The sequence below is a fragment of the Sinocyclocheilus rhinocerous genome, unplaced genomic scaffold, assembly GCF_001515625.1.
Source record: "Sinocyclocheilus rhinocerous isolate Xijiao unplaced genomic scaffold, SAMN03320098_v1.1 scaffold1596, whole genome shotgun sequence".
NCBI classification, from domain to species: Eukaryota; Metazoa; Chordata; class Actinopteri; order Cypriniformes; family Cyprinidae; genus Sinocyclocheilus; species Sinocyclocheilus rhinocerous.
The window spans coordinates 106,144-117,930 of NW_015658739.1; the positions used below are offsets into that span (position 1 = coordinate 106,144).

The window sequence follows — 11,787 nt, forward strand, 5'->3', positions numbered from 1 at the left end:
AGACCAGATTTAATTCTTATCGGTCATGAACACACCATCTAACCACTGTACCACAGTTCTGACAAACAAAATCAAATACACTCAAAATGAGCATGTGGTTCATTATAGTAGCTTTTAGCATGTTCAGTCAGTATGCATACTAGTTATATACATGTATGTAAAATCAGAAATGTTTCTCGAGCAGCAAATCAGCATATTAGAATGATTTCTGAAGATCATGTGACACTGAAGACTGGAGTAATGATGCTGAAAATACAGCTTTGATCACAGAAATAAATTACATTTTAAAATGTATTCGAATAGAAAACAGTTATTTCAAATTGTAAAAATATTTCACAATATTACAGTTTTTGCTGTGTTTCGGATCAAATGAATGAACCTTTGTGAGCAGAAGAGGCTTCTTTTAAAAACATTAAAAATGAATGGTAGTGTGTGTACACACACACACACACACACACACACATATTTGTAAAGACATCCATACACTGGCATTTAGTTTAGGCATTTTTTTGGTTTACTAAAACTAAATGGGCATATTTTTGGTTAAATCAATTATAGAAAAAGTAGCATGTGGTTCATTATACATAGTAATTATATTATTTTAACCAGTATATTCAATATATATAGTACATATAAATACACATTTAAAAAAATAATTTTGTAAAGATATTCATACATAGGCATTTTTGTTAGAAAATTAATGTTTCTTTTTTGTTTTTACAAAAGTCATTAAAAGCATTTAAGCAGAAGCATAAAAGTATAACAAATCTGGCCACGTGTTCAAACTTGTTTATGTAAAGCAGCGCAGAAAGTACTGGTTAGAGTAACTGTGCTGGTTGTTCATTCAGACACATTCCATCCTACAAACTGAACATCAAGCATGTTAGTGAGAAAACACATGATTACCTGAATCTTAAGTATACTGTACCTTGCATGCTGCTGAGCAAGCATGCAAGAAATGCCACAAAATAAATGTAGTGAGTGTAGTATGTGTGCAGAAGGGTGCATGTAAGCAAGACGAGCCCTTTGATCTGTAATGAGCACATGCACGCTAAATACCCGCTACGGCTCGGTGACGCAAGTGACTGCGTTACTCAAAGCACAGCATCAGAATCACACTGAAATGCCAATTGGGACACTGAAACAGCAAGCAATGAAAGAAAATTAACTGAGACGAATGACTGTTTAATGCGTGATGGGAATAAGAATAACATCGCAAATAGCAAAAGGCAACAAAAGCATCAATAAAACTGTTGAAATATTACTTAAAGGCAAATAAAAACAATCTAAAAAGCATTTATTTGGTGCAATCCTGATGTTCTACTATACGTGTGTGTGTGAAAGTCATTATACAGTATATTAAGAGTCAGAGATGCTGTAATAATAAATTGGACATTTATTTTAATAAAATAAATCGGATTTTATGGAAAGGCAATTTCTGCAGAGACAAGCAGCAATGAGAAATTATTTATACTGTCACGGGCAAATTATACGTCATCAGTTGCGGTTTACGACCACAATTTAGGGCGCTTTGCTTTGCTTTGCTTTTATACCAACTGAAAACCCAGTAACCGTAACTTATTTTCATGAGGAATCGAGTGCGGTTTCAAACACAGCTTTCAGACCGTGCAAACAAAACGAAAACGCTGATGTCAAAGCGACTTTGGTCAAAGTGTGAAAGTGGCGTTCATAAGGCACTGTAGTATTGTGCACAGATCGTACAAATTAGAGATTTTCTCCTGAAAATAAAATACTACCAAATAGAAACATTCATGTACAGTAGCTTGTCTTTCAGCGACTCGTGCATTAACGAGTTTTGCATTCAAAAACACACGTGCAAACTGACACACAGAAGTACATTCAAACATATATAAATACAGTACGTATGAATCAGAAGACAGATGAGAGTAGAAAAACAGTACAGAGTGAAATCTATAATCGAAGGCATCAGAAACGGATGCAGGTGCATTATGGAGGTAGACAGCAGAGCTTCAGAAGAACAGGCTTGTGTGTTGGGTTGGTGGAGGAGGCACAGATGCACAGGAAGGTGACAGAATGCTTAGCTTTCGATGGAGAGAATTTGGTTTCAGATGTAGGAGGCTCTCCAGGACTCCTGTGGAATAACTTGGAGCATCCGTGTCCCTCGAAATGAAAGTTGTGTTTTGGTTCAGACGAAAATCATGGAGTAAGAAGGACACCGGCAGTCCTCAGTAAATGACTCTCGAACCCACGACCCAGAGCAACCGGGTGCTGATGCAGCGGACCAGAAGGTTCTAGTGGAAGAGACATTCATGTCAAACACCTCAAGACTTATAAAAATCTTCTTAAGAAAGAAGGTCGGATAAATTCTAAAAAGTGCACATGAACTTCATCTCCAGAGCTGCTCTGAGAGTCATTAACATTTTACGGTTTCATTTGAGAAAACGTTCGTCATATCATAACCACGCAGAAGCTTAAAGGTCTTCATGGCATCCTGTCAAAATAAAAGTTCGGTTTAAAACAAATATATATTAAAGGCTTATTTTTTAAGAAATAATCGCACTATTTTTACCCCATGTTTTAATTTTAACACCTCTGTTGTGCAGCACTTTGTTTGCAAAACAATTCATAAATAAATGAAAATAAACAAAGAAAGAGTTTGTTTAATTTTAATTTGATTACAAGATAAATTAATGTTTTATGCCTTCATTTACCGTATTGGCCCGAATATAAGACGACCGCGTTTTTTCAGATGTATTTCCAAGAAAAAAACATCGTCTTATATTCGGGACAATACGGTAATTGCCCGAAAAATTTAAATACACAACACAGAATTTCTGAAAAAACAAAACATTTCATAGAGCCCTATTATTGTAAACAAATTAATGAATTTAGTTGTTTTTATGAATTCAATTAGACATGCTTTTGATTATTAAAATGTAATTAAACCAGAAAAATTACAAATGGAAAACCCAGAATTTGGTCAAAATTAAGCGTGTCGCACAAGCGCTGAATAGTGAAGCCAAAACGTTTCGCTCGCCCCCTGGTGGCTGGACCTAATATATGTCTTAAACCCTACCCTCACCATGTAATCTAATGGGACGTGAGACAAACTAAATAATCAAATTACACTTCAAATAAATTTTTTTCCAAAGCGTCATTTTAGGTAGTTCTTATCATGCTGATGTATGTTCAAGTGTTCGTTTTTCTAATAAGTTTGCTTTTAATTAGTTAATTGATGCTATAAAAATGGGGTGTGGTGTCAAGATTGTGATCTTGCTATTGGGTCTGCGGGAGTTTGGGCGGGACTTTGATACGATCACGTGACGTCATTTTCGCAAGATGACCGCGCCATACTGAGAATGTCTTGGCTTCACTTTTCTATAGTGGAAGTGGAAACGCGATGTCCATCTTTTTTTTACAGTCTATGGTAAAAATTTAACTGAAAATGGAATCCAGAAAAATGAAAACACAAATTACAGAATTTCGGTAAAATTTGAGTAAGAAATAAAATGGGTTTGATTTTTGTTAAACTTGTAATAAATTGCTATTAAATTGTATAAGTCTCATTATTTCAATTAATTAGGCATGCTTTTTGATTAATAGTTTAATTTAACCATTAAAATGGAGTACAGAAAAATTTAAACAGACCGTATATTTTAAATAGTTATTTCTAAAGATCCTGACTCAAGATCGAGTGGTCTGCTGCGTTTATTTGTGCTTGTAATGCGCAATATTTGAAACAACCCAGGAAATTCATTAAACAGCTTACCTTTGGGGATTAAAGACAAGTTGGCGGTTATCTTAACTGTAAAAGATTATTTACGATGATTTTTACGAACATTCTTTTCAGGAATTCAAATTCTTCTGAAGTTGTATCTTTAGAACATTCTTAAGAAATCTTTTGGGAAAACAAAACCTTCATAATTTTAGAAAAAAACATAGCAGGTAAGAAGATTTTTATTAATAAGAACGTTTTGTGAATCTGTATGCATGTACAGTATGTGACGTGTACCTAATGTTCGGCAGCCCGTCGCCACGGCAGCGGTTATCAGTCGTCATGGCGTCACTTTGACACTCGATGCATACGGAGCGTTCGCGGACCAAGCCGGCGCTCCACGGTTTCACCTTACACGCAGCGCTCGCCTGCTTCACACGCATCTGCACGCAGTAACTGCAGACAGAGATTTGAAAGGACAAAAATAACATTTGCAGACTAAATTTAAAGCATTATTCACTGAAAATCTTGTAAACCTGCCACACTCATGATATGAGCAAAGCCGTTTAGTTGCACAATGCATGAAGCATGCTTGATGATGAATGAACACTGAATTGTTTTTATTTCCACTAGGACTTTTAAACACTTTTTATGCAGGCTGTGTAAAGGTCAAAGGTCAGTCTTCACATGCTGGATTTCATTAGTTTGATGTGTTATGCCTGTGTGGCGTCCTTTTCTCCTCTGTGTTCTGTATGTCGTCCTGGTCTCTCTCTCTCTCACACACACACACACACACACACACATCATGCTGAAACTATACACCTGTGATTAATGAAAGGGTTTGCTCTGGGGTTTCCTGTGTGCGCAGCTTGGAAGGAACCTCACAGAGTCGTTAAATCTCAGTTCATTTGAACCTGCACCTGCTATTGAATTCCTGCCATCCTATTGAACTCCTCATTATCTGACGTTCATTCTCACACACACACTAATCTGATTTCCTGGCCTCAGGCAGGTGTTCCTCTGGGTTTATCAAGGGCTATAAAGGATGGGCTTGTAGTAGAAGTTGTGGATTTAACCCCGGATGATGTATTCAGAAAATACAACCTGTCTTAGGTTATCTATAAGCTAGTGTGCTCCTAAAATAATGACAAAATTCACATTTAGAAAGTATATGCATTCAACATTTACAGTCTACGGAACAAACATTTTAATGACATCATTCTGCACTTCAGCTTCTCATCAGATTTTCCGTCCAATCGAATGCTCTCTGAAATCTGAAGTGCCCCGCCCCCTACACTATAAAAAGAGGGAAATCAGTCACATTTACTGTTTACTATATAGTGAATGGCACATCATGTAGTATATAATGAATAGGAAGTGAATCAGACAGTGAGTGATGTACACATTTTGAGATTTATACGCCAAGGTGGAAGAAAAGATTACCAGTAAATAATGACTTTTGGTTTGTTTCTCACACAAACACTTAGAATATAGCATACAAATTGTATAGACTACTTTAAAGATACTTTTTTTTGTCATTTTTGGAGCTTTACAGTCTTACAGCCCATTCATTTTCATTGTGCGCACTCTGTTACATGCTAAATAACTTTAACAAAATGAAAATCATATGGGGTTGGAACGAAATGAGGGTAAATGATGGCAGGTTTTTAATTTTTGGAGGAATTATCCCTTTAAAGTCGCAATGAAATGGAAGTGGCGATGGGTCTTTTTTTCCATACATCCGACTGCAATGAATTACGGATAAAGAAAAATATAAAGCAGGGACTTAATTCTATGCATCAGTTGTTGATTGGATGCTGAGATGTGGGCGTGGCTCTCTGATGAACGTGAGTTTGCAGGAAGGCTATGACATTTTAATTGAAAATTACAAGGTCTTTTTTTTAATGAAACATAGATAAATGAATAGTTCACATTAAGATCTATAATATGCATTTATAAAATAGAAATGGTGAACTTTCATTTCATGCCGACTTTGAGGTTTACATATCGACCCATAAATACAGACACAGTAATCTTGATGATGCTTTTCTTTAATTAACTGATTTATTTTTAGTTTTACATTTAGTTATCCAAGTATATCCAGCATATATGTAAGCTTGTTTCTGCCACAGGATAAAAAAATAATAATAATAATAATTTTTTTTTAAATGTAATTGCGACTTTTTATATCACAATTCACAATTTTATATCACAATTTTGAGACAAACTCAGAATTGCGAGAAAGAAAGTCAAAATTCTGTGTTTATACCTTGCAATTCTGTCTGTTTTTCCCCCCACCATGTAGTAAAAAATAAAAAATGTAATTGCAAATTTTATTTCACAATTCTGACTTTTATTCTCAGTTTTATTCGGAGTTTGTATCTCTGTTTATATCTCTCATTTCTCAGTATATATTTTGCAATTCTGGGTTGCAAATATTCTGGGTATTTTTTCTTAGAATTGTGAGGAAAAAAGTCTGAATTGTGAGACTAAAAAGTCGCAATTACCTTTTTTATCCTGTGGTGGAAACAAGCTTCTATAAGTATATACTTGGATAACGTTGAGTTAAAACACAGATACCCACCCCATATTAGGTGCGTTTGACCGAAACTATGACTGAAGATCATTTCATTAATCCTAATAAACAGCTTCATATTCATCTTGTTCTAGTTCTGAGGGTCATTGTACCGCAAGTCTAGACAACTCTTAATGTTTAGACTCCCTTTGCTAGAAGACAGGAAGGCCTTCGGTCGCAGGAATGTGTTTGTATTATCTGTTAATGTACTATAATGTTTTGTTCTTTTTCAAAGCAATTTGCAGCTGCATTAGTTCTGCTTTCTAGAACGTCGCTCTCACCTCTTCTTCTCCTCCTTCATAAGCATGTGCGGCCGTCTCCAAGGGTCCTTAAAGTTCCGCCTGAATGAGTCAGGCAGGATTTTGGCCACTTCTGAAGAGGAGGAAGAGATCAAGATAATGAGAGAGAGCAAATTAAACTCCTCCAGAGACAAAGCACAGAACCAGAGCACAAAACAAACACACACTAACCCTACATGCACACAGCAGTGTGCTTCGTGATTTACTTCTAAAACAGGTTTTAAACGTGCATACAATATTTCTCATTCTTGTATTATACATGCAGATTGAGATTGAGACATATTTATGATATATTTGCATGCATTTATCACAATGCAACACTATTAACATGAACTGCAAAGACATTTAACAGTGACTAACAATGAATGATTTAGTACTGATATATAATGTGATACTGATGTGGAAATTCACATGCACTGACATTGACTCCAATTCTATAAACAAACACACATTTTTCATTCCCTCTTTATCTCAACCTGGATCTTACACACACACACACACTGACTCAAAACCCAGTAAGCTTCCTACATAGACAGTATTTTAAGGGATTATATGCATGCTGCCAATGCAAAGGCCTTTCTAAAATCTACTTATTTTAAGATGAGCCAAATTTTTAAGCAGCATTGCATGCATCCTTCATGGAGAAGCCAATCCCACTGTAAATCTTGCAAAACCTTTCATAAATTCTTTCTGCATGAGTGTTTCTAATACAGCGGCTGAGGGAGTGATGGCAAATTTGACTTCTTTCTCTCTACATTTTTTTTCTTCTTTGGGAAAGTCAGAAATGCCATTGTGGATTTTTTTCATTTGCTATTGAAGCAAATTGGGAAAAAATATATATAATTGTTGTAGTTTCCGTTCTCCACTATATAATTATACCCAATTATGACGACTTCCACTTCTGAGAAACCCAGATAGTGGGTTTACCCAGATATGTGAAAACAGTCCACTGTAGTTTGGATGCTGCCTAAGAAGTGTAGACAGCAAGATTTATCAGAGCTAGTATGTATATTACCTTTAGCTGCACTGCAGGTCTCGGAGTGTGCGAGACACCCGCGGCGCTGTTTGAGGTCGGGACAGGGCGTGCCTCCGTTGCGTGGGGGCGTGGCTACCTGCCGGCTTCGCTCTGTAGTCCCCGCCCCACAGATGGATGAACACGGAGACCAGGGACCCCACTGCCGCACCTCACAGTCTATAGCTGCTGAGAGGAAAACGAGAGAGAGGAGCACATGCTTTCTTTAATTCAAACATAAAAATCACTCACATGCATTAAGTTATCAAGAGCGTATAAATGAGTGCATAAAACTTTTAAATGTAAATCTGGGCATTATTGCTGTTACAGGCCTGTTTGACCCTCTGAAGCAGTAAATTCTGGTTTTTGCAGATTTATTAGTCTAAGTGTATAAATAGATTTAAAGAAAAACAGTGATTCAAACTAGGGGTCGGCCGATTATCAGCGCCGATATTAAGCATTTTTATGGTTATCGGTATCAGTCATTTTCAAAACCGATTTGCCGATTAAATATTTTAAAAGCATTTTTAGAAAGTTTTTGTCAGAGCCCTTGTTATTCTTAATTTTGACATTCATTTTCATTTTTACAAGAGACATATATCGGTTCAAAATATCGGTTATCGGTCTACCTGATCTGTAATAATCGGTATCGGCAGTTGTGGCCCTGGAACCAATTCATCTTATCTATTTCAGTTCAAATTAACAGCTAGCACAGCACACACTAAATGAAACTCATTTAGCATGCATATTCAAAGGTTCTGTATGTAATACTGACAGCTAGCAGCTGAAATGGGTACTTCAGTCAAATTTAAAATATTAGAGTTGTTTTTCCTGCCATTCCTCCTCAAGACTCGATGCTCATGTGGGTTGCCAGATTGAGGACACCCAACAAGAGCAACACGTTCAACTGACAATAGAAGGCGAGGAGCCTTATACTGTAAGTTAATGAGTTGATTTATCCTAGTCACAGAGCATTTTAGATGGATGCTAAGGCTTTTTAGGTCGAATCTGCGAACTCTGACCCAGTTCGTTTGCTGGCTTCCATGGCTGCAATACGCTGTGTTTTCTGCCAACTGGCAACCCGGGCTGGCAAAATACTATTGGGTAAATTAGCAGTGGGCGGAGTCACACAGACCAAAATAAAAACAGACATTCTGACATGAAACACACATTTCAAAGTAGAATAGCACTGTTTTTCACGGAAAAAAGTATGTGAACGTAGCATGTTTCCTAAACATCTGAAAACATATTATGGTATTGTTATGCTTTAGTACAGTCACACATACAGTACATTTAAAGAACAAGTAAGAGCTCTATTCCTCAGTGTAATGATAACTACAAAAATTCTTTTAAATTTCAAATATGACAGCATTAAACACTAATTTTACTATTAATAAAACATAAAATAACACTTAATTTCAACATTTATTCTCTTTATCAGTCCTATGCAAAACATGCTTGGACTTAGAAATCCACTGCCCAGCATTGTTTCAATAAATAAATTAATGAATTAATTAAAAATAACACAAATTTCAGTTTGAATTACACACAATATTAAGGTTGATCAACATTACTATCCACAGAACTCATCAAAGTAATGTTTGCAACTTAAAAGGTTTAATTAAATCAATAAATTATGCTTTTTGTTGTTGTTGTGGTAACAGATCCCCTGAATGTCTGTTAGAGTGCAGGTGAAGAATGCATGAACGCCAGCTCATTTGCAATCGTGCATTAGTGAGCAGCTGTGCAGTGACATCATACACACCCTCAAACTACACACAAACAGAGAAGAAAGCAAACGCCGCTGAGTCTGGATCTCAATAACACAGCTGCTCTCTCATGTGGGCTCAGAGGAACCGAGATCCCCGACAGTTTCACATGGGCTACACGCTCCAAAATGTTTGTAAACTGATTTCTGTGGTGCATCCTAAAGTGTCTGAGAGTTTGTGATCCTGTATTGAGGAGAAGGAATAAACATTAAGGTTTACTCAATATAGCTTCTACACATCAAGTTCAAGTTCTACACCAAGTTAAAGCTCTCAAAGCAGATTTTCACCAACCAGGAGAAGTTAAATGTCTCTCAGATTCTCAATAAAGAAATTTCACAAAATATGTTTTTGTCTGGTTTGTTTATTCAGAAAGACTGCGTGTTGCACAATAAAGCCAAATTTAGGATAAACAACTGAAAATTATTTTTCGAAGTCGCAAATAAAAAGATTATTGGAGTACGTTTTATAAGAAAACACTATTTCAGTCTTTCTACTTCAAAATTTCATGTTTAATTCAATGTGTTACTTGCCGTGAAATTTACTTGAAATTAGTGAAAATTGTTTTTAAGGAAATCCTACACCAAGTTTTTCAGTGTACCATTAATCCAGCTAAAATAAGACCGTAATGGAGTAGTGTAAGACTGAATAATCACATCACACATTCAACACTGGCTACCGTACGTTCCCAAAAAGCATGGTGTAATGCATTTGGTGTAGGGCTGGGCGATATGGCCAAAAAAATGATCACGATAAAAAATTTCATATCAGTCGATATCGATAATTATCACGATAAATTTCAAATCTTTATTTCTTTCAAATTTAAAGGCATATTTTGCTCCTAAGTGAAAGTTGTAGAAACCAGACCGTTAATTGTGGTTTTAAACTACTCTTTATTGTCAGAACATGACAGACACGTCACGTTTTTGAATTCTTTACACTTTTCCAGTCATTTTTCCTTAATAAAATAAATATCTTAATAGAAATATTTCTTAGTTTCTTGTGCTAACGTGTGATATTGCTTCAAATATATTTAACAGGTTTGTGTTGCCTGACTTTGATGGCACATATCTTTGGCACAGTTTAAAGTGCAGGCTGCAATATTAATAATATGACAATAATATGACAGTTGACAGTAGTAGGCTAGTAGCTTGAGTTAGAATGCAGATGCAACTTTATGTTCATTAACAAAAATAGTAACATATGTAAAAATTGTAACAACCTCTTTTTTATGGTAAAATGTAAATATTCTAAGTGTTTGAGTTATATTACAATTAACCATTGGTATTTCATAGTAGCGTACATTTAGATCACGATAACCACAGTTAAGCCATGCATTTAGTATAAATGCACAAATGCTATAGCTTAATCACAAAAAAAAATACTGTAATTATATTCCATTACAGTTAAATGTATTACTCCTTTAATACATTTAATGTCTACATTAATAATATAATACAATTCTGTATGAATATTCCTCATTTCTGCCACAATACCATGGTATAGTTAGTGTTACTACAGTAAATCCATGGTAAATTATGGCGATTTGTAGATTTAAAAGCCTTCTGACTGTTTTGTTGCGCAGTGTTTCTCCAGTTTGTCAGTGCTGTTCCATCTGGCTTTAAACTAGTTTAAATCACAGAGAAGTGTTCTTCACTGAATTCAAGCGCTTCTCACTGGATGCTGTTTAGTGGTCGTGTGACTGAGGTGATCAAGTAAACGCATCTGCTCTAGTAAGCTCGCGCTGCATTGCTGTTTGGACTTAGAGCCGAGCGGATAAATGGTCCTTGTGGCGCACTTCAAATGAGTAGTCTATATAACTGAATTCGTGCTACATTTTTATTGACAATTTCGTCATCTTGGGATGATGACTCGAGGTTAGTTTTGCTTTCGATTTCGCTTTCTTCGCTGCATCCACACATTTTTTCCTCCTCGTGTCGAGGAAATGGGCGTGTACTTTGACGTGCAAGCTAAATGCTGCACGCTGACTGGCTGGCTCACGTTTATTTCTGCTGTGTAATTGGCTGTTAGACTAATCCATATCGAGTAAAAATGTCCAGAGCTTATCATCGTTATCGACATAAATATTTTCGCGATTCGATATGATATCGTTTATCAGCCCAGCCCTAATTTGGTGCATGTGTTTGTGGTGTAATTTGACATTCCATTTGAGTTTTTAACGAGTTTTAGAGTAAATCTTAAGGATTAATCCCCTGTGTATGTAACATGCTCATGTTATCCACCAGAACATGCAAACCACACGAACACAGCTGGCGTGCACACATGCAATCACTGTATGTGCACATGCACACGTCTCTCACACACACACACACACACACACCAATCTCATAGAGCACATATCAAAGCACTGATGCACGAAATACTGCGCCAGTATTGAACAAAACTGAAGTGCACACATATGCTACACTCAAAGAGCA

At 36.2% G+C, this 11,787-nt stretch overlaps 1 protein-coding gene across 2 annotated transcripts in view; it reads right to left on the reverse strand.

Annotated features, from left to right (window-relative positions):
• Window positions 1-618: 618 nt before the first annotated feature.
• Window positions 619-11,787, reverse strand: part of LOC107722861 (somatomedin-B and thrombospondin type-1 domain-containing protein-like) — a 20,967-nt gene continuing 9,798 nt past the window's right edge. The window contains exons 2-5 of one of the 2 annotated variants that reach the window (XM_016531358.1): window positions 7,587-7,769; window positions 6,554-6,644; window positions 3,995-4,153; window positions 619-2,273 (exon numbers count right to left, since the gene is read on the reverse strand). In XM_016531358.1, coding sequence (XP_016386844.1) covers window positions 2,168-2,273; window positions 3,995-4,153; window positions 6,554-6,644; window positions 7,587-7,769 — 539 coding nt within the window. In that variant the 3' untranslated portion in view covers window positions 619-2,167. Of the gene's footprint in view, window positions 2,274-3,994; window positions 4,154-6,553; window positions 6,645-7,586; window positions 7,773-11,787 lie in introns of both variants that reach the window. The other variant, XM_016531357.1, reaches the window with a different exon arrangement.